The sequence below is a fragment of the Callorhinus ursinus genome, unplaced genomic scaffold, assembly GCF_003265705.2.
Source record: "Callorhinus ursinus isolate GAN/ISIS: 27379988/994484 unplaced genomic scaffold, GSC_fseal_2.0 scaffold48, whole genome shotgun sequence".
Lineage (NCBI taxonomy): Eukaryota > Metazoa > Chordata > Mammalia > Carnivora > Otariidae > Callorhinus > Callorhinus ursinus.
The window spans coordinates 5,032,326-5,053,949 of record NW_027397110.1 but is presented as its reverse complement, the minus strand read 5'-3'; the positions used below and the strand labels follow the sequence as shown (position 1 = coordinate 5,053,949).

General features: G+C 55.3%; 2 protein-coding genes and 1 long non-coding RNA gene across 5 annotated transcripts in view; 2 read left to right on the top strand and 1 right to left on the bottom strand.

Moving 5' to 3' along the window:
• Positions 1-1,215: 1,215 nt before the first annotated feature.
• Positions 1,216-17,692, top strand: PNPLA3 (patatin like domain 3, 1-acylglycerol-3-phosphate O-acyltransferase). Of its 3 annotated transcripts, XM_025882209.2 has the most exons (9): positions 1,216-1,522; positions 4,091-4,323; positions 5,274-5,339; positions 7,745-7,954; positions 8,798-8,858; positions 11,717-11,932; positions 13,116-13,248; positions 14,206-14,310; positions 15,305-17,692. In XM_025882209.2, the coding sequence occupies exons 1-9, from the start codon at positions 1,336-1,338 to the stop codon at positions 15,393-15,395; spliced, it is 1,302 nt and encodes a 433-aa protein (XP_025737994.2). In that variant the 5' UTR covers positions 1,216-1,335; the 3' UTR covers positions 15,396-17,692. The 3 variants fall into 3 exon arrangements, with proteins under 3 accessions (XP_025737994.2, XP_073738761.1, XP_073738762.1); XM_073882660.1 differs by lacking the exon at positions 5,274-5,339; XM_073882661.1 differs by lacking the exon at positions 11,717-11,932.
• LOC112831475 (uncharacterized) lies at positions 11,885-20,148 on the bottom strand. The gene is made up of 3 exons (XR_003210151.2): positions 19,784-20,148; positions 13,176-13,280; positions 11,885-11,977 (listed from the first exon to the last, which is right to left on the bottom strand). It is a non-coding gene; the product is annotated as an uncharacterized lncRNA (long non-coding RNA).
• Positions 20,149-20,299: 151 nt separating this feature from the next.
• Positions 20,300-21,624, top strand: part of SAMM50 (SAMM50 sorting and assembly machinery component) — a 34,800-nt gene continuing 33,475 nt past the window's right edge. The window contains exon 1 of the mRNA XM_025881706.2: positions 20,300-20,491. Coding sequence (XP_025737491.1) covers positions 20,471-20,491 — 21 coding nt within the window. The 5' untranslated portion in view covers positions 20,300-20,470. The remainder of the gene's footprint in view (positions 20,492-21,624) is intronic.

Below are 21,624 nucleotides of genomic sequence, written 5' to 3'. Positions count from 1 at the left end.
CCCCATAGGGCCATTTCAAATAGCAATATCACCAACAAAGAGCACAACAATGTGAAATCAATCAGCAGATCACAAGAAGGATACTTGTTTACAGCAGGGGAACTGAAACAAGAAGGTGGGGCATCACCTTGTCTGACCCCAGCTGGATATGAGCATACTGGGCAATTCTCTGCCCTGTTCCCAGTTTCCCATCCATCCCTGTAGGCACAGGCTCAGCAACAGCAGGGGGATGCCTCGGACTTGGGAAGCTTTGCGGGTGGGGACGTCAGGCACAACCCATGTGTCCAGGTGCCGCACAGGTGACATTTTGAATCCTGACTGCAACTCTATCATTTTCAAATGAGGACCCTGAGGCACAGAAAGGGGGGGGCCTGATTCCAAAGCCCACACTCCCTGCACTCCCCCCACCCTGGCCTTTGTGGAAGGGGGAGGGGGTATCTCTGTCCACATCAACAGGAAGTAGGGTGGCCCAGGAGACCCAGATTTCTGGCTGTGTAAGTCTGGACAGACACCCAACCTCCTTGCCCAGGCTGCTGTGGAAATGCTCTGTGTGGTGCACACAGGCCAAGGGACAACTTAGGCACTTCACCTTCCTAAGGGCTCCAGCCATGATTTAAGCCCCAGCCTGCCAGACTCCTACGTTCCTGCACCGCCCCCAACCCCACACCAGTCATTCCCAATTTTTACTTATAAGTGAAACTTTGAAATGGAAACTTCATGTCACTATCTTTACCACCTGCCACAAGTTGAAGCCATCTTACAGAAAACTGCAGGAAAATCAAGCAAAGCCATCAATTCTATTTAGATTCTGGTGCCTGCTTAAGGTTTTGCTGTCCTGTATGAAAAGGGAAAGGATAGTGTCAAAGGATATTAAGAACCTAAAAGGGCAACCTTCACTTTCTCCCTGACTCAAGGGATGACAAGGAACCGAAAGGGAGCTGTCTGTCGGGGGGGGGGGGGGGGATGGACAATTGCTCTCCAACTCCCACCTGGCGGCAAGGTCCTCTTCCCTCCTCCGCCCTGGGCCCCAGGCCCCTCGCAGCACCCCGCGGCGATGGAGGTGGCGGCGGCGGGGTGGGGGGGCGCCCCGAACACGGTGCCCGTTGGGCGGGCCGGCGGCTCGACGGCCTGGCCCGAGGGGGCGGGGCTGCCGGCTGACGTCACGCAGGGAGTGCCTGAGCGGCGGCGCGCAGGCCGGGCGGAGGCGCGCTCGGGCGGCGAGCGGCGCGGGGCCGTCCCCAGATCCCGACCCGGACGCGGGTCCCCCGCGAGCGGCGGGGCGCGGCCGACTCCCTCCGCGAGCCCCGGAACCAAGACCCCCGCCGCGCCGCCGCTATGTACGACCCCGAGCGCGGATGGAGCCTGTCCTTCTCGGGATGCGGCTTCCTGGGCTTCTACCACATCGGGGCGACCCGCTGCCTGAGCGAGCACGCCCCGCACCTCATCCGCGACGCGCGCATGCTGTTCGGCTCCTCGGCCGGGGCGCTGCACGCCGTCGTCTTTCTCTCCGGGATCTCCCTCGGTACGTCCGGGGCCGCCGCCGGGGCGTCGCGCGGAGCTGGGATGGGACAACGGACACCGCGGGGTGCATCCCCGGGGGGGGGGGCCCGTCCCCAGACAGATGCTACCTCCGCCGCGTCCTCTCGCCCGGCGCCGGGGATTCTCTGTCGCCAGCCTGGGAGGGGGGTGCGCCTGGGCTTGGCTCTTCTGGGTGTGGGAACCCCGAGCGTATCCGCACTCCAACCCGGCTCTGGCGCCTGGGCTTGCAGGAAGCCCCTCGCCCCGGGACCGAGAGTGAGCTCAAACGGAGCAACGCGGAGGAGGGAGCAGGACCCGGGGGCGCAGGGTGGAGCTGGTCCCTGAGGTCCCTGCCATCAGCTCTCGAGGCGCTGGGCGATCTGCCCTGGGTCGGACCAGGAGGGGGGCATTGGCCTGTGTCCCTGGGCGGGCGCTGTCTTCCCTCTGGCGACTACAGGGATTGGAGACACGCCCGGCCCCCCAACCCGGGGGAGGTGGGGAGCTGGATAGCCTTTCCGGGGGAGGGCAACTCTTCGGAGTCCTCCTGGGCAGGCCTACTGGTTTGGAGTCGAAGGGCCATGGTGGGGTGGGGGAATGTTGGGAGATGGGGGCTTGGAGGGGCTACTAGACGCTTCCTAGGGGCTGGAGTGGATCTCTGGACATCCCCTATACCATCCTACCGCCCACCCCCACCCTGCTCGTTGCCCCTGGAAATGAGGTCCTGTGCATTTGAATCTTGTGCAAATTAAACATCTATGTGGGTGGTGGTGGGAGGGGACGATATGGGGCTTGTACCAAGACGGCCCAAACAGGGGTGTGGCCTGGGGTTCTGAGCCAGGAGGTTAGGACCTGGGACAAGTGGCAGCTGGAGATGTTGGCACCCAAAGATCCCCAGACAGGAGGAGAGTGCTCCTCATCAACTCCTGTTCAGCTTCCTTAGCAATTTACTCTGCTCTTCCCTGGGGACTGATATGTTGGACTCCACCAGCAGGGAGTGACTTTTGTTCCTGTGTGGCCTGGAGTCCCCTGCCAGTAGGTGCAGCCCTGCGATTAGTTAGGATTGGATAGGATTGGTGAGCAGACCCTGGGCTGGCTGGGAGGTGGGGATTAGGAGAGAGGCCCTGGCTGGCTTTTCCATTGCTGGGAGGAGAGCAAAGGGCAGGAGATGTGGCCTCAGGGAGGATTAGACCGGCCGTGGCCCATCTGCACACTCTGGGCTTTGGCAGAGATAAAAGACAGGCCTCGTATGTCAAGGTAACCTGCACTGACTCCAGTATAGACAGGGTTCCTAACTGGCAGAGGACAGGTGCCCCTGGGTCTGTACCCTGTAGGGCAGGGGGAGGCTTGGGGACCACGAGGTCCTTGGAAAGTGGGGTCTGGAGGTTTTGGCAGGAGCCACTCCCCAAATTCCAGGAGCCCTGCTTTAAACTCCTGTCTCATTTGGGGACCACTGAGGAGCATTTCCTAGGGCCACAACTTGGAAAGAGTTCCTGCGAGTGCTTCCAAGCCAAGTACTCAGCAGAAAAGCCTGGCAGAACGAGCCAACTGTCTGCAACTTTGCCCCTTCTGCCCCGGCTCAGTAGGGCCACACGCACAGGGAGAGTTGAGTTGAGGTCAGAGGTCTTCCAAGACAGGCTGGCTTATGGCTGTCCTTCTGCATCTCAGGATTTGTGACGGGCTCGGTCTCAGGCTGAGACTGGTGGTCTTGCATGTCAGGGCAATGTAGATCAGCCGGAGGGGGTCCAGGTCTGTGAGTGAGGCTTGATGGGGCATGAATGTGGCCCATGCCCATTAGACAGTGGTAATTCTGGTGTCAGAGGCTTAAGGGTAAGTCTAGTTCTTGATTAGAAGCCGTCTCTGGGTTGAGGACCTTACAGATGGTAGTGAATCTAATCCCTTCTGTCCCCAAAGCTGAAAATGCACAGTCTAAGATGGCGAGGGGCAGTGAAGTGACTTTCTGAGGTCGCTTGGCTAGTAGGAGGTGGACTTGCCCTTGGGCCCCAGGCTGCACTGAGTCTCTGCTTCCTGCAGTGTTAGGTCCTTTGTGCTAAAGCTCTGATGCTGAGGCATTTCCGCTTCTGGCTTTGGAGGATGGAGGGGAGAGAGAGCACCCCTGGGCACCTCGGGAGGCTCCTTCTTGTGGCGGGACCCAGAGCAGCGCTGTCCAGGAGAAATACAGTGTAGCTGTGTATGTCATTGAATATTTCTCAGTAGCCACACTGAAAAAAGTGAAAGACACAAGTGAAATTAATTTCGTTGATCCCAGTACAGCCGGAACATTATCATTTTCACATCTAATCTATATAAAACATGATTAAGGAGATATTTTATTTTATTTTATTTTATTTTATTTTATTTTTTATGAAGCCTTTGAATTCCAGTGTGCCATTTACACACCTCAAATGGGAATGGCCGCATTTGAAGGGACCCATGGCCTCGCGTGACTTCTGTATCAGTGCCGGCCTGGAAGAAGGCTGGCCACTTCCTTGCCACCTGGTGTCTGGTCTTGCCACAGAGCACTTCCATCTCCGGGGTAGCACAGTCCTTTGTGTATTTGTCTCCTCCCCTCCAGACCTCCTCATGCAGATCCTTGTGGACATTGTCCAGAGCGCCAGGAGCCGGAACATTGGCATCCTCCACCCCTCCTTCAACTTGGGCAGGCACATCCAAAAAAGTCTTCAGCGACACCTCCCAGACAACATCCACAGGCTCATCTCTGGCAAAATGTGCATTTCGCTCACCAGGGTGTCCGATGGGGAAAATGTGCTGGTGTCTGATTTTCAGTCCAAAGATGAAGTTGTGGACGTAAGCAGTTTGCTTATTTGGGCCTTGTCAAGTAAGAAAAGCTATTTCCTTTTGGAAGCAACACAGAGAGGGCTGCCGTAGGCCACCTGCGTCATTTCTTAAGATGCAAAAGACCCTGGCTGCCCAGATGCTGGTTTGCTTCCTGCACCACTCTGTGTGCATCCGGTGGTCGGTGGTCTATGGCCTGTGTATATCCTGGAACGGCCCTGGTTGGTTTCAGTTTCAAATACTACCTCCCCGTCCTTCAAGACTTGGCTCCTGATCCCCTCCTCCAGAGACCCTGTCCCATATGTGTCCCTCCTCCCACAATATATATTCCTGGCACATATAACCAGGAGCATCTCAGCAGCCACGGTCCACTTCTATTTAAGCTTGTTTCCAAAAGCTTTTTTCTAGATAGCCAGCACTGGTCCATTCCCGCAGGAGTAGGTTTTCTCAGTGGGCCGGTCTTGCTTCCTGCCTCCCCCGCCCCCCACCCCCGGCCAGGACCCACAGCATCAGCAGCATCCAGAAGCTTCGCCGGCTTCCAGGCTCTCGGGCCCCACCAGCCTGCTGCATCAGAATGCTGGGGTGGGCCATGGAGTCTGTGGTTGGCCAGCCCTCCGGGCGATTCAGTCAATTTTTTGCAAAACCCTGCTCTGGTGTCTTCCCAGTCAGTCAGCGACTCTGGGTCCTCTGGGTGGCGTCTGCAAGGGCCCAGTACAGCTCTTGTGGGGAGAGGGACAGGAAGTTGATGTCCACAGTGTCATTAGGAGCTTTTACTTAGGCCTGAAATACAAGTATGCAGTTCGGTTTGTCATTCATTCAGCTTGTTTATTAACCCATCCCCTTTGCAAAGAGCATCTTAGGCCTGTTGCTCTGTTCACCTGGAGAAGGCTTAATGCAGGCCCCCAGGAGGTCAGAAGGCAGGCTGTTCGGGCCTCTGGTCTCACGTCTTTCTGTCTTTGTAGGCCTTGCTCTGTTCCAGCTTCATCCCTTTCTTCTGCGGCATAATCCCTCCTTCCTTCAGAGGCGTGGTGAGTCTGTTTTTAAATTGTCTGCCCAGCCCATACCCGCAGGGCACCAGCCGCAGGGGGCCTGTCCCCAAATGCAGAGCCTTTTGCCTCTTGGCCTTTCAGATGGAGGCTCCCCAGCTAGCCCCCTTCTAGGCTGCCTGAGCAGCATGGCCACTTTTATGTAGAATTAATTAACTCGCTATCTAGAAGGTAAGCTGATTCACTTAATCTTCACCTGAGCACCCCAGATAGGTCCTGCTGGCCTGGTTAAACTCCAAGGTGCTTACGAGTCCGTTCCTTGCTTAGGGTAGAGCTTTATTTTCAGCGCTTGAGAGTTTGCAGCCTGTCTGGGTCTGCCTTTCTCCTTTTTGGCCCATGGCTTTGGGCAGAAGCTGCTGACAGGGCTTCAATTTGGTTCCATCCCACAAATATGTGTTGTGGCCGATTGCTGAGCCCCGCCTGGAATGGAGAGACCCAGGTTGTAGTGTGTGTTCTGCCGGCTTTGGACTAGATGCCGGGCGATGCTGGGCCACTGGCAGACTCCTTCTAGGGCCATGGTGATCACCCTCGGGGTGATTCTGCTGCCCGCCCCCCCTTCCCCTACCCTGGGACAGTGTTTGGAGACAGTTTGGGTTGCCACAACTGGGGGAGTGTTCCTGGCGCCTTGTGTGTGGAGGCCCGGGGTGCTGCTGACACCCTGCAGGGCGCGGGCCGGCCCTCTCCACAAAGAATGACCTGTTCCTAAACATCAGTAGTGCCAAGCTAAGACATCCTGTCTGGAGAGACAAGACACGACATCCGAATGTCCCAGGGTGGTGGCGTCCTCGTGCTGTGGGGCAAAGGAAGAGGCATGTCACACTGAGAGCCTCACTCGCGCCCAGGAGCAGCCCCGCGACAGACACATTGTCTCTGCTTCTGGATGAGAAAACAGGTCCGGAGCAGTGCAGGGGTCACCCCAGATGCCCACGGCCTCTGCCTGGCAGACAGACCAGGACCGAATCCCTCCTCCGACATACGTTAGCTGGACTGCTTTGGACATATTTCTTAACCTCTCTGAGATCTCTTTGCAAAACAAGGGTTCGTCATAATGTAGCGTCGTAGAGGTGTCATGAGGCTCGCACGAGCCAGGGCCTTGAGGTGCTTGGCATAGGGCCTGGCACGGGGGAGTCTTCAGAAAGTGGGGGCTGTTTCTACCATCTTGCCCACCTCACCCAGGCTGCCCCAGCACCCCCTCCCGGGGGGGGGGCGGTCGCACGTTCAGTACACTCCAGTGAAACCCGCGGAGAATCAGAACAGCTCCTTCTTGATTCCACCAAGCAAACTCAGAACGTTACTATAGGGAAATTTGGAATGGAAGGGAAAAGTCCATGTGACAAGGTGCATCAGACTTGAGACTCTCCCTTGAGTGAGAAACAGTCAGCCTGCTTCCTCCCTTAGGGTTCCCTAAGGTTCCCGACATTCTGATCCATGTCCCTTTCTGCCAGGGAGTTTTCTGAGGCTTCCTTTCATCTTCCGTGGAAATTGTGTGGCTACGATTTTGAAAATACCACTGTGTACGTGCCTGATCATCTTTTGGACTCAAGGCAAGACTCTCTGGATAGCTAAGGCGTGGCTTAGCATGAGTGGTTCTTCTCTGGACTTGCTTTAGGTCTCGGGAAGGACTGGCTGTGATACTTGAAGGCCTTTCTCTGTGGGCACCGACAGCTGGGCTGGGACGGCCTCGGATTTGGGAATCATTCTAGACATTGCTTTGAGCGGTCCAAGACTTTGTCCAAATTGTACCCAACCCTGCTTGTGCCAGCCTAAGGTTGTCAAAGGGTATGGATATAGGAAGCCTGATGCTTACGGTAGCTGATCTCAAATGCCACTAGGTTGTGGATTCAGCGGAGGTTTTCCAAAGGCTGCCCTGGTTCCAGGTTCACTGCCATTTAAGCCTCCAAAGCTCCTCAAGGTGCTGGTTCTGATTTTCCAAGCAGCAAGGGAGGTCTGGAATTGAACCCATGACCTTCTGTCTCTTTGAGGGCAGGGTCTATATCATACTCTGTCCCCCGTGCACACAGAGCCCCTGCTTTATACGGCCCCTTTTGTGCAGATTACATGGGCACACCTATAGGTACCCGCCTGGGCTTCGGACTTGGCCAGCGAACTATGGGCTGGGCTCCAGCCTCTGTCTGCCTCTTTGCCAGGTACTTTTTGTGCAGTGCACGAACTACACAACAGTATATAGCACACTTGAGTGCCAGCCCAGAGCCTGGCCTGGCATAGAAATGCTCAGTAAAGCTTTGTTGAAAGAGTAGTTCTGGAACCTTGTCTTCCCACAATATCAGCCTGCGGCTCTGAGAAGCCTCTACCCATAATCCAGAAAAACACCGAAGACACTAGCCCAGAGCTTCTGACAGTATGTCCTTTCTTCCTCCCCGTAAAAGCGATACGTGGATGGAGGAGCAAGTGACAATGTCCCCTTCTTTGATGCCAAAACGACCATCACTGTGTCCCCCTTCTATGGGGAGTATGACATCTGCCCTAAAGTCACGTCGACGAACTTTCTTCACGTAGACCTAACCAAGCTCAGTTTGCGCCTCTGCTCTGAGAATGCCTACCTACTAATGCGAGCACTGTTCCCTCCGGATCTCAAGGTGAGTTGGGGGCTGTGTGTTCTGGGGGTGCAGCTCTTCTTTGCTGCCCTGTTTGCCAGGATAGCTCCCAATTGTCCTTTCCACAAACAGGAACAGACCCCCCTCATCAAATAGGAACTCAGAGAAGCGTTTCTGGTCCCGGCAGCTCAAGGCTGCCCCACTCTGCCCACTGGAATCACCTGGGAAGATTTAAACAACCCCGCAGCTCAGATCCCACATCCCTGGGCTATGATTTAAGTAGTTGGGGTGCAGCCTGGGCAGTGCGATTTTTTTTTTTTTTTTGGAGGTATCCTGATGATTCGTATTTGCAAGTGTGGTCAAGAACCACACTGCATTTGGTGGTTTAATCTTTCTTGATTGTTGTTGTAGGAGGTCTTATCTCCCTAATAAAAAGGAAAGGTGTGAACCATGTACCCTAATGGTTCTCCAGGAGAAGGAAGGCAGCATGTAGGCTGTACCCCGACAGCATGTACTCCAGGAGAGAGGGGAGGCTGTGCATTGGTTTGCATGTGTGGTTTGTATCCAGACGAGTGGAGGAGGCCGCTGTTAATTGTCCCGTGACAACTAGAACAGGCCCCCATATTTGTGAGGGTGGAGGCTCGTCCGGGGACCCAGGGAGCCTAGGGAAGTCAGTGCCTGTCACGCTGGGCTGCCAGCAAAGTCTCTGCGGAGGGGGTGTCGTTCGAGCCTAGTCCCGTGTGGAAGTGGACTTCTGTCTCTCAGGAGCATGGAGCCCTGTGTGCGGCCTTGCTGTGGCCATGCTGGGCCATGGGAGCAGTTCCAAACAGGGAGGGTTCTGCTCTTGGACTCTGCACCGCAGTTACCTTACTTGATTTGTCGCAGGTGCTTGGCGAGATATGCCTTCGCGGGTACTTAGACGCCTTGAGGTTCTTGGAGGAGAACGGTACGTATGGACGAGGTGAGGGTAGACACGGCCTTTGAACAAGCTTGTCGCTAGCGGTCACTGGAGGCTGGTGTTTGGTAGAAACTCGGCACTCAGCGTCTTCACTTGGCACCTTGCTCAGCCCCTTCATTCGCCCTGGGAGATAGGAAATCTTGGCCCCATTTTACAAATGGGGAGATGGCGGCGAGCCAGGGACCCCACCGAGGGACAGAGCTGGGGCTCGGCCGCGGGGTATCCCTGCCCCACGGCTCTCTCCTCCCTCAGTAATCCCCTGTCCGAACAGTGAAGGCAGTCCTGTTGGTTCTTCTTGTCTGTGTGAACTATTTTGAATCTTAGATTAACAAGGGAGGGAGTTTAAGCAGGGTTTCTGGCCCTGAGCCCCAAGTGGAACCATCAGAATCCTTATATGCTTCTCCCCAGTAAGCCTCTCGTAGGTCTAATCCTGTCTTGGCATTTACCTCTCAGAGAACCAAGTTGATCCGGCTAGAGCTTTTCCTGACCTTGTCTCTGGCCAGGCGGGGGTCATACCCATGAGCCCAGCTATCCTTTCTGGAGTAGGTTCCTGCCTTTGGGTCATCCGCGGGTCTGGGCGCTGGGAGCTGGGCTCTCGCCAGTATTAGATGGATTGTCTTTAAGACTAAAAGTTGGTTTCCCTATTGCTTCTCTGAATTAGTCTTTGGCGAAGACCAAGGAGTGGTGGTTAAAAGGACATACATGTATTTTTCGACTGGGAAAATGTTGCTTGTGCACCTTCAAGATGCTGAGCCATTGGTTCGGTGCCAGGGATACCACAGGGAAGAGGCAGATGTGGTCTCTGCCCCTTGGGAGCTTAGCCTGCGGGTCAGGTGGGCAGAGAAGCCAGTGGAAGGACGGCGTGTGCCAAGTGCCCTGATAGGAAGCTACAGGACACTGTGGGATCACACGGGAGTGATCTGCATGGCCCGGCGGGGAGGGGGGGGGGGGGGGCGGTAAGTAGGGCTTCGGGAGGATGTGAATCCTTGTTGTAACTTTGAGATGAATGGGAGCGTTCTAGGCGTGGGCGACATGAGTGAGAGGCTTGCAGGCCACAAAGCATGTAGTAAGGCTGGAAGAGGGAAAGAAGGCACATGTAACTGGAGTGGCGGGGGTAGGCGACACTGAGAGATGGGCAGCGGGGGGCGGGGGCAGGGCTGGGCCTGGTGGACACGACAGGGTTCTGCGTCCTGTAACGATAGAGAGCCACTGAGGGCCACTGAGGCAGGAGTGAGGGAGGTCAGCAGAGGTCTTTGGCTGCATGGGGAGAGGGTGAGATGGTGGTCTCCAGGGGACCCCTGAGGCAGCTGGAGGGTCGGCCAAGGCCAGGGCAGTAAGGGCGGTACAAAGGGCCCGAGGGAACAGGACTCGCAGGTGACCAGTCAGAGATTCTGGAAGGGTCAGACTCAGGAATGAAGTACTGGCTTCTGGCTCCCACAGCCGGGGCGGGCGTGCCCTGCTCGCTGGCTCAGGGCTCTTGGGAAGGGAAGGGAACGCATTCTTTGGGAAGGCTGGTGTGCTGTGTGTGGGCTGGGTGGCGGTGCAGTGCCCCAGGGCCATTTCTGGGGCAGCTGTGCAGGAGGAAGCTAATGTCAGAGGCTGAAGTCCTGCAGAGCCGTCGGGGCTGGGAGTGCAATGGAATTTGGAAGGAATCTGGGAATCCGGGACAGCGGCAGAGCCCTTAGGGGTGCACTCACGTGACACAGTGACTTTCCTAACTTAGATGACTTTGGGCAAACCATCTCCTTCCCTGAGCCTCTGTGCCCACCCTGCAGCAAGGGGATTGTGGATTAAATTGTATCGAGGGGATTCTTGGTAATTCTAAAGACTGGCATTGGCACCCTCTGTGTTGGGTTGGAGTCTATAAAGATCTAAGTGAGTAGATTCCAGGAAGAGATTCTTGGAAACACTCCTAAGGGATGGCACAGTCCTGGAAGATGAGGAGGGTGCCTGATCAAGGCGGGAAAGATCTATGGGAGCAGAGGCCTTGAAGGCCCCTGGCACGGTGTGGATGCTGGTCGTTCCCCGGGGGCCAGGGAGGCAGCCGGAGGCTTGGCCAGGGTCCGGAACTCAAGGGTGCTGTGAAGATTAACCTGGGGAACAAGGCACAGGCATCTGGGAACAGCCCCTGGTCTTTTTAACCAGAGGTTGGGAGCAGGAGGGGAGCCAGGGGGCAGCGTGGGCACCTGCTCAGCCCAGCTTGCCAATTCTGTGAGAGCAGGAACCACTCACTGGTATCAGCTACTGAGCCCCAGCACCTAGGGCAGAGCCTGCCCAAACTCCCTTACCTAGTGCTGCTTTCAAAACCCCACAGCGGAAGAGTGTCACCTTTAATGTCAGACCTGGGGTTGAATTCTGCTCTTCCACTCACTGGCTTGTGTGGTTTTGGGTGAGTCTCTTAACCTCTCTGTGCTTCTGATTTCTCGGCTGAAGTGGAGGAGCGGAGACCAGTGGAAATGGTCGTAATTGTTATGAAGTTCCTAACTCAGGGCCTGGAATACGGGCTTCACCGGTGGTCCAGTTATTATAAATCAGTTGTAATTCTTATCTTTCACCTTCATAAATCCGCCTGTGGCTGTGGGGCGCACACAGCTAAGTGAGTGATCGAGCCAGAGCCAAACTCACATGTCTCTGGCTTCAAAACCCCACACTTGTTTCTCTCTGTTACACAAGCCCAAACGCCCGCCCTCATTTCTTCCCACCTCCTGCTTGGCCCATAACAGGCCTGCAGCTTCCTGGGCGCTTGCCTACTGGGTTCCTGTCATTCTGCGGGTGGGCTGCTGCGTGAGTAATGACCCCCTGAGGCCCACATTCACTTGGTGGTTGGCTTCCCATGTCCTTGGTAGGCATCTGCAACAGGCCCCATCCATGCCTGAATTTACCCTCAGCGGAGTTGAAGATCCTTAAATTCACCTGGGGACACAGGAGCCTGGAATCTCCCCCGAGGGCGGCTGCAGGGCGGATGAAGCCTAAGGGAGACGAGCTGCTGGACCACCTGCGTCTCAGCATCTTGCCCTGGGATGAGAGCATCTTGGACACACTGTCGCCCAAGCTCACGGCAGGTGCTGACTCTGCAGGGGGGCGGGCTGACAGAGGAGGTGGTTTTCCTGTGACACACAGAGAGAAAGAGAGACACAGAAACTGAAAGGGCTTTTACTCTAGGTGCTGTGGAGGAAGGTAATCCTCATGTGGGAGGTGGGGCGGAGCAAGAGGGCAGACCTGTTGGGGCCCCCACTCCTGGCACAGGCCTGTGCTCAGTCTCCTTTCCCATGGGGTCATGGCCAGAGGAGAGCAGACTCCAGCTGAGCCTGTTTTGAGTGAACTGCACACACTGAATGATGGGGGTGGGGAGTGGGGGTGGGGGGGCCACAGGGGTGGGCCTGTTCTTCCAGAGCCCCTCTCTGCCTGTTCACCCATCTCAGAGCCTTCTTTCTTGAGGAGCCCCCTTTCCCTGATTTCTCCCTGCCTCCAGACCTGCAATTTTGAATCGCCGTTGAGTGGTGATATACTTTATCATGTGCTCAACTATTAGGTGGACAGGCGTGCACCTACCAGCTTCCGTTCGGGCACTTGGAGAAATTCAGAGACGCACGGGACGTCATCCCTTGCCCCGGGGCACTAGCACCTCTGTTGCGCTAACTGCACTAGTCAGCAGCTGTTGGGGCAAATGTGATTTGGGGCATCAGGAGGTCATTACAAAAGGGAGCTAACAGGACAGATGGCTCTGGGCAGCAGGAGACACAGTCCAGCGGAAGGTTCAGGGAAAAAGCTCAGAAGTCGATGGGGTATTCGAGAAGTTTGTGCAGCCCTCCAAAAACAGTTGTTATTTAAACGAGGGTGGTTCACTGAGAACCCTGTATCCTGGGGGCTATCTGAGGGCTGTTCTGGGCACACTCCTCATTTGATCTCATTTGTGAGTGCTTCCGATTCTTCAGATGCCGGGATTTGTGTATTTCTTTCTTTCTTTCTTTTTTCAAGATTTTATTTCTTTATTTGCCAGAGTGAGAGAGAGAGGGAGAGCACAAGCAGGGGGAGTGGCAGGCAGAGGGAGAAGCAGACTCCTTGCTAAGCAAGGAGCCCGATGCGGGGCTCGATCCCAGGACCCTGAGATCATGACCTGAGCCGAAGGCGGACGCTTAACCATCTGAGCCGCCCAGGCGCCCCGGGATTTGTGTATTTCATAGAAAATCCAAGCAGCCTCACAGGAAGGTGGTTTGGTTTTTACCTGCACATTGTATTTTTCAGCACTGAGTAAAGCAGTTAAAAACCAACGTGGATACATGAGCAAGATTTGCAACTTCTTACCGATTAAGGTAATGTCATACATGGTGCTTCCTTGCACACTGCCCGTGGAGTCTGCCATCGCCATGGTCCAGAGGTGAGCGCTTTGTGTGGCTTGGTGCTTTCCTCCTGGGGTTGGGTGGAGATTGAGAGAATCCATGTAAGGGCCTTGACTGGTGGCCTGGCTCCTTGTAGAGTGCGACGGAGCCCACGGTCCGTAAGGAGCACCCTGAAAGGTGCCTCACAGGGACCCCGCTCAGCCCACCTCTTTTTGCCACTTCTTAGTAGTTGTACACTTTCATTTTGGGATTTTGTTCCTGGGGTGTTGGGAGGACACGAGGCACACACTTGAATCCTGGGTATTTGTTTAACCTCTGCTCTCTTTAGATTTATGTTGGTGTTTACGGTCTTCTTAGTGAGTCAGTCAGTGTGGCCTTTGGTCCATCTTTTAGAGGCCAAACCATCCTTCAGAATCCAGCTCCATTCTCCTGCCCAGATCCCCTCCTCGCTCTTATTGAATTAGCCGCCTGCTCCCGACACCCCTGCCCTGGGGTGAGGTCTGGTCAGGCATTTACAGAGCTTGCCACATGGGTCCTTTTGTGCAGGGGTGGGGGTTGGGGGGTGGGGAGTCTGCTGGGCTGGCACATGGCCCAGTGCCACAGGGCTTGGTGGGGGGAGGTGCTACCTTGACTATGAGATTCTCTGCATCAGCTTCAGAGGGTACCTTGCCACAGAGGAGAAGCCTGGAAACCCTTCCCCTTTTATTTCCTTGAGTATCCCTCGAGCTTTCCGGAGCCCCAAGTGACCTAACTTTGCTTTAGGGCTTTTAGGGAGGTTTGTCTTTGGTGTCATGTCCCTAATCCACCTCCCGGGATTGATCAGATTGGGGTTAGATGTAAGTCTGGCGGTTTAGCTGGACAAAGGACATTGTTTTAAGATACCTACCTTTTGCTTAGTTTTTGGTTGTGTGTGTGTGTGTGTGTGTGTGTGTGTGTTGGCTTGTTCTCATGCAGATAAGTGTGTATGTGTGTGTCTCCTGGTTTTATTCCTGCAGACTGGTGATGTGGCTTCCAGATATGCCTGAGGACATCCGGTGGCTGCAGTGGCTCACCTCGAGTGTGTGTTCTCAAGTGATGACACAGCTCTTCCCCATCTCCAGGTCAATGATTTGGCTGTGGGTGTGTGGGTCTGGCAGGGACCTTTCATCTGCGGGTTGGGGGGTGCCTATTTATGCAGATTCTCGTCTTACCCCACACTTGCTGAATCGCAGTCTGGGGGGCGGGGTGCCTGGGGTGGAACCCAGCATCCTTCGTTGCTACCATGGCCCCTGGGATGCTGCTGCTTCTGAATTCTGAAAACAGATTCAGAGAGAGAAGGGCCTGGTTGCAGCTACAGGCGTTGGGTCTAATCCTGAAAATTGTGGGCCTTGACGGTCTCACCTGTTCCGTGTGGGTGTTCTTTCTCTCTTCACTGGGTTTTTTTGAGGCTTTGGGGAGCCCCTGGCATGCTACTGGCCATGTGGTGGGCACTCAGGAGATGGGGTCTCAGTGCTATTGGCAGACATGGAAGGGTTCAAAGTAGGGGAGCGGAAGGGTCTGGTTTGCACTGGGCAATGATTCTAGTGGCCGTGGGAAGGAGCCCTCATCACTGGGCCCTCGGGTGGCAGGCTCCCCAGCAAGAGGGCAGATGCCCTGGTCCAGGCAAGGATGAGGAGGGCCTGGTCTCATTAGAACCTGTGGGACTGAGGTGTTCGTAGGCTCTAGGGCCAGGAGATGCCAGTTGCAAGCCCTGGGGTCTGCCTGCATTCAGAGGGAGTGGGGCAGCTGGTCAGAAGGAGGTGGCCTGGGGATGGTAGTGCAGGCCAGTGGGCGAGCTGGTCTATGTGGAGGAAGCTGATGGGCTCTGTTGTGCCTGTGGACGTCCAGTGGGAGGGGTCCAGGTGGCAGGAGGGCCACCAGCTTAGAACCCCAGGATGGTGACATCAGCCCAGCACGGAAGAAGGGTGGAAGACGCCGTGGCTTTGGACACCACCACCCTGCAGTGCCCAGAGGTGCACTTGGCGTGGGCTGGTGCTATCCATCCATCCTTGCTGCGGCTGAAGACCTCAGAGCAGCAGGCCAAGCGGCTGAGTTAGTATTCTTCACTCGTTTCAGATCCCAGACACCAGCAAGCGGCCAACAGCCTTCCCCGAGGGACATGAAGGCACTGCTACCTTCCCTGCTGTCCAATAGGGGCCGGAGCTGAGGCTGCTCGGCAAACCTGTCCTCCTGTCTGGCCTGGCTTTTGGGGGCTGGGGCTGGGAGGGACTCCTCCTTTCCCAGTCCTCGTGCAGAAGCGTTCATGAGGAGACAAGTTTCAGACATTCTTTCGCAGGTACTTCCCGATCGCTCTGTAGCTACGTCCGCACTGGCATTCAATGCCCCGATGTCTGTGACACATGGGGTCCTGCCTCTGTGCTGAATTTATAGTTTACTGAAACCAAAGGCAATCTAATGTTTTTAGGAAAAGCTAGGAAGCTACTTTTGGTGTATGTGGTGGTCTAGAGCTTAAGGAAGTCTAACATTTAAGCATCTGGGTCTGTTAGCTTTGTTGGCTGGGAAATGACACCAGGAAGCCCAGGATGGAGGGGCCACTGCCAACTGTCTTGCTGCCCTCCCAGTGCAATGTTCCTAGAATAGCCTGTGTTGTGATGGGTTGGGGGTGGGTGGGGGTACTTATGGCTGGGGGTTGGGCTGCGCTTGGTGCAGTCTTGGGGTTTGGAAGGAAGAGTAACGTGATCCTGTTTCCCCAGACAGGAAGTGGTCAGTGGCGTGGGAGGGGGTGGTAGCCTTCTCCGACGAGGGCACTGACGCTCGTGGGCCATTAAAAGATGCTCAGTTATTTACATTTTGGAACACTTTTTTTGACCTAGCTTAAATATTTGATAGAGTTTTGTATAAAATATAAAGGAGTCTTATTATCTGTTGCATTGTATGTGAATTTAGGGAGGTATTAAGAAGCCTGATGAAAAAATAGAATTCAGTGCACAGATAGGCATCCTGGGCGCCCAGGCAGTAGCCCAGCACAACAGAAGGGCTTGTGGCCTGCACCCCTTTTGTCTCAACATCCCCTGCCCACTTCTGTACTCCCAGAGCCTTAGTGGAGACGAGCAAGAGACGGGGACCTACCTTCTCCCCAGGTGTGATTCGTTGGCAAGCACAGAGTAAAGTGACTGCAGGTGAACTGTGCTGTTTTTCTTATTTATGCATTTGAGTGTAATCAAAAGGAAGCAGTGATAAGCTCAAAATCCTCAACACTGGCACAGCAACCTGCATCTCTCACCTGTACCGAGTCAGTACACTGGGAGTTGAAGAACCAGCAAGTTCAGACACAGCACTTCCTTACAAGGACAGACCCTTAAAAAGAGAAATGTGGTTCTAGGGGCAGCCTCTAGGCCAGCCTGTTCCCTTGAGCTGCCATGAGATTATGGACTCCTGGAAGCAGGCTCCTGGTGAGCATATGGGGCCACCGCCCAGCACACAGAACCGCCCCTTTGCGGCTCCTTGCTGGGTCCCTGTGTCTCGGGGACATGGGGACTGAGGCTCCCGTTCTGATAGCGCTCGCCTCCTAAAGGAGGCAAGAGCAGGTGAGAGGCAGGCTCTCCCAGCCGCTTGAAGCCCCAGAGCAGGACCCTGCTCCTTGCTGAGCTGGCCTGGGGGGGGGGGAGACCAGGCCTGACACCCACCTCACACCTTCCTCACCCCTTCCCCTGAGCCCCCGATTCTCAAGTTCCCTGATCAGCTGTCTTCTGTCAGAAGCGCAGCACGGGTCAGCAGCTAGGAGCACGCGTCAGCCGTATTTTCGGTAACCGCCATATTTCTGCATAGACCATATGTACGCTAGTTCTCTGATCACCATAAAGAAGGAATTATGTCAACAGCTGATAGGATTACATGCAACTGCTTTTCTTACTACTTTTTGAATTGGTTCCACCCCACAAAGAGCATGTGTTTTATAATTTTTTTTTTAAATACGTGTGCAAAGACAAAGAAGGATACTGTTCTTTTAGAAATGGCCAAGGCTCCATTCCCCACCTGCGCGTTTAGTGCCACCCCAGCCCCACACCTCTCCAGCTCTGCTGAGGTTGCTGATCAGCACACAACAATATTCTTCAGTTCCTACCACCATATCAAACAAAACTCCTCCTTTATCTGGTGCATTTATGCTCTGGAAGACAATCCACCGTCAGGAATAATAACTGTGTGGTCGAGTTAATGCCAGGGAGCAACAGTCTTTATTTGGTGAACAGGTAACAAAACTTGGTGCAGAGTGAGTGGGAGCCTCGTCTTATTTAAAAACACCCGAAATTGTGGGTGTGTGTGTGTGTGTGTGTACAGAGGAAAGGTGGAGAACGTACACACCCGAGTGCTGACAGTGGTTGTCATTACGCCATTATCTGTAATTACAGTCCATCTGTTGTGCTTGTATGTGGTTTTCAAATTTCTGTGGTAAATGTTACCTTCATTGGGAAGTAACTCATAATAAACGTGACTTTGAAAACATTTTCCATTGTCTCTACATTCTCTCAGGAGCCCCGCTTTTGTTTTCCTTCCCTCCCAGATAGGTTCCTTCAGATGCTGCCCCCCTCCCCCCAGGTTGATGGCCCCACCAGCCAGGTGGTCTCCACATGCTCTGTCCTGGACACTGGACCAGAACCCCCCACCCCCTAGAGTTCCTCTCCTTCCTCTGGGACCCCAGACTGTCCTGAGTGCTGGGCTTGTCCCCAAGGCTCAGCCTTGCCTCCTATACTCAAGAGTTCACAGCGCTCCTGGGGGGGCCGGGGGGCTCACTCTGAGGACCCGGTCTCTGGCTCAGGTGAGGGGCGAGCCCACCCAGCCACCTCCACCTGGATATTCCTTGGCATAACTCAGCACCTCAACATAACTCCTTCCATGCAGAGCTGTCCTGTATCTGTCAACTTCCAGGTCGCCTGAGCCAGGACCCAGGGACTCACTGAGCCCCTTCTCCCCGTCTGACCCTGCCCCCTCCAGCTGGTCCCCCCCGCATCCTGCCGTGTCCACCTCCACTTAAGGCCTCTGGGATCTAGCCTCTTGTCCCCAGCCCACTCCCTAGAGCCCATGCCACAGGGTGTCCCAAACTAAGAGGTGAGTGACCTCTATGGGCATCTGTGGGAAGACCCAGTGTCCCTTCCTTACAACCTCTGAGCCTGAGGTTTGATTTTATGAAGGGAACCAGTGTGGTCACTGAACTCCATTTCTATTACTGATGGGGCCAGATCCACACTGTGTAAGACAAGTTTTCTCAAAAGCTGGCGTCCTTGCAGGTCTCACTAGGTGATTTGATCAGTTAGGATAGGCTGGGTTATGTTGTATTTAACAAAGACTCCCCCAGAATATTTATTTCTCATACTATATGTCCACCAGACTTGGCTGGCCCAGCCTGAAACTGTCCTTCCATCTGGAGGGTCACTGATCACGGCAACAGGCAGAAAGGAATATGGTGCTCTAAGGTGGTCATCCAGACATACGTATCTCTTCTGCCTACAACCTGCTGACCAAAGCAAGTCACATGGATGCGGGCAGGAAAATACAACCCTACCTTTCGCCCAAAAGAGGAGCACCAGAATTACTGATGAACACCACTGAGGGCCAAAGAGCCTCAAAACCCCAAGTCTCTTGACCCAATCAATGAGTTCAAGAAAGTGAAACAGGTATAGGTACTGCAGGACTTCTCAGAGCCTTTAATATGTTAATATGCCTTTTGACTGTCAAGAGATGGTGTTTGAGGATGAAGCTCTGTTTCTGATGTGTCTTCTGTCACCTCGTCACCAGTGCCTTGTACCCAACAGACTCTCCAATATTTGGCTCAGGGCCCTTGTTACAATTTGCAGGTCAACCTCATGGCTTACCTTTGAGAAGACGCTTACTCGAGGGAATAACAAAGGAGAAAATACAGGAAGATCTAGTTTATTCAGTGTTTACAGTGAGCCAGGCACCAAGCTTTATCTCGTCACATCTTCAGTATACCATCATGCCTTAGAAACTGCTATCATCCCCGTTTTACGGATGAGGGAATGGGAAGTGGCAGAAGGAATTCACAGCTTGTGTGGTTTGTGCTTAAAATTTGCTGCTAGATTATCTTTGAAAATCTCCATCAAAGTTTTCACACCTAAAATCTGAGGTGGAGCTGGGGGGTGGTGAGACACCGAGACTCACTTTGGTGGTCAGGGGAAGGTTTCCTGAACCCCAGGAGCCGGAGGGGCAGATGGGTAGGTCAAGCTGCGAGGGGCGCAGTGAAGGAAGGACAGGGCCCTGGCAGATGCCTACTTGGACCCCAGGGACACGGGAGGCTTAGGTGCTATTTAAATGGAAAAGGGTGTCAGGAACTCGGGGAGAGGGCGGGGTGGGGGGCAGAAAAGGAGGTGAAATGATGCTCTGTTATCAGGAGGGAGAGGACACAAAATGCTGGCAGCCCCTCTTATTCTATCCCTTAGCTGTTTCTCACTGCATTTGTCACAACGTGTGACACGGGTTTTTTTGGGGGGGGGCTGTTTTCTCCACCCAAATGAAGCCCCGTGGCCGTCTGTTCTCCGCCCCCAGTCCATCCCTTGGACCACCCTCGCTACTACTTACTGGCTGCAGCTCAGTGGACGATGGCCATTGATTGACCCACCGCCCACCGAGGGCCCCGCGATGCGGCCGGCGTTGTCACGCTCGCTCTGACTCCAATCCCGTGACGTGGTATGACCCTCACCTTCTCTTCACCAACGAGGGGCCAACCCTCGGGGCCTTCCGCGACTGTTAGGACCCGGGCGGCCAACAGGAGGGCAGCAGGTGCCAACCCGGATCTGGGCCGCCCCTGCGGCCGGGGGCGAGCCTCGGCGCTTCGCCGGGGCGTGGGGCTCGCACAGCACCCGCCGGGCCGGGGCGCCAGGAGGGCAACGGGAGGGCGCTGGGTGAAGCCTTGGCGCACCCACCGACCGTCTGCTCTCTCCCGGGCGCGAGGACCCTCACACTGAGCCGCGCCCCAAGCGCCGGCAGGGGCGCGGGCATCACTGGACGCTCTGCGTTTGCGCGGCCCACGGCGCTTCCCGGCGTCCGTGCGAACATCCGGATCACGTGTTCTCAAGGACCAATGAGCGGAAGCACCGTGAGCCAGGGGGCGGGGCATCATGGCTGCCGCCCGTGCGCCGCGTCCGGGGCCCTGTGGGTGTTACACTGACTGACAGCCGCGCTACCGCGGACCCGCCCTCTGCCCTCAGCAGCCGAGCCGGGGTCAGGTCCGGGTAGCTCTGCGAGGCGGCGGCGGGAGAGGGAGCCATGGGGACAGTGCATGCCCGGGTAAGAGGCCCAGCGACCGGCGGGCCGCGTGACTTTTGGGCGGGCGCCGCGGGGAGACGCTCTCGCGACTGCGGCCGGGGTTCCCCCGGTAAGGGGGCGCCGAGGACGGCGGGGCCTGGAGGCCCTGTGGGGGACGCCGCAAAGACGCTGCCGGCAGGTCCTGCAGACCTCCGGGCGGGAAACCGGTACCCCGCAGGGGGACGGGACTTGCCCAAGGTCACTCAGCGAGGCGGTGGTCCAGAAAGGACTCGCGAACTTTCCGTGGTGACCCCGAGCGGAGTAATAAGGTTTCCTCTCCGCGAGTTGACTTCTCTAGCCCCCGCCGTCTCAGGCGTCTGCCCCCCCCCACCGGTCACCTTCTCCAGTCTCCCGCTCGGCCCCTGCTGGGGTCATGGTGGACCCCTAGAGCACCAGGTATCCTTTGAAGACCCAGATCCCTCTAGGACCCCTCCTTTCTCCTGCTTACGGTGCAGAGACAGAAGCTCTCCCCCGTTAGTCACGACTTTTAAAGTGGCGGCAGTAATAGCACTTACCAGTTGTGAGAGTTAAGACGCAGTAGGTGAAAGTACTTACTTGGGTGCTTGGTGCGTCCTCCCTGCTTGCCAAACTGCTCTCCTTTGTCGTAATCTTAACTGAGGGCCAGAGAATGAATGGTTTGTCCAAGGTCACGCTTGTTAGAGCCTCCGAATGTTCCAAAACTCAGACCTCCTGAGTCCCAGGCCTCCGCATTACTTTTCTACTACAACGCGGGCTGTTTTCACTTGTCCTGCTCAGGAGTTTTCAGTCGTTTCCCGGTAGCTTCCCAAAGAATTGAGCACAGACCCCTCAGCTTGGCATGGGCAGTTGAACTTCACTCCGCTTCACAGATCATTCAGATGAAACACAGTAGCATTCCTTGGACTGTACGTTGTCCCGCAGCTCCTCGCTCACCCACCCCCAGGCCCATCATCAGCCATGGAAGTAGCCCCATCTTTTAGAGCTCAGTTCCGGTCACTTCCTACTTCAGCCACCTCCTTATCTGCCTTCATTTGGATGTGCTGATAACTTCCTTGTTGTTTTTCCTCTGGTGCCCGTTTTAGCTCTGTTTGGATTTTTCTCTTACTCTTTTCCAGCCTCAGTTTGTAGATGTTACA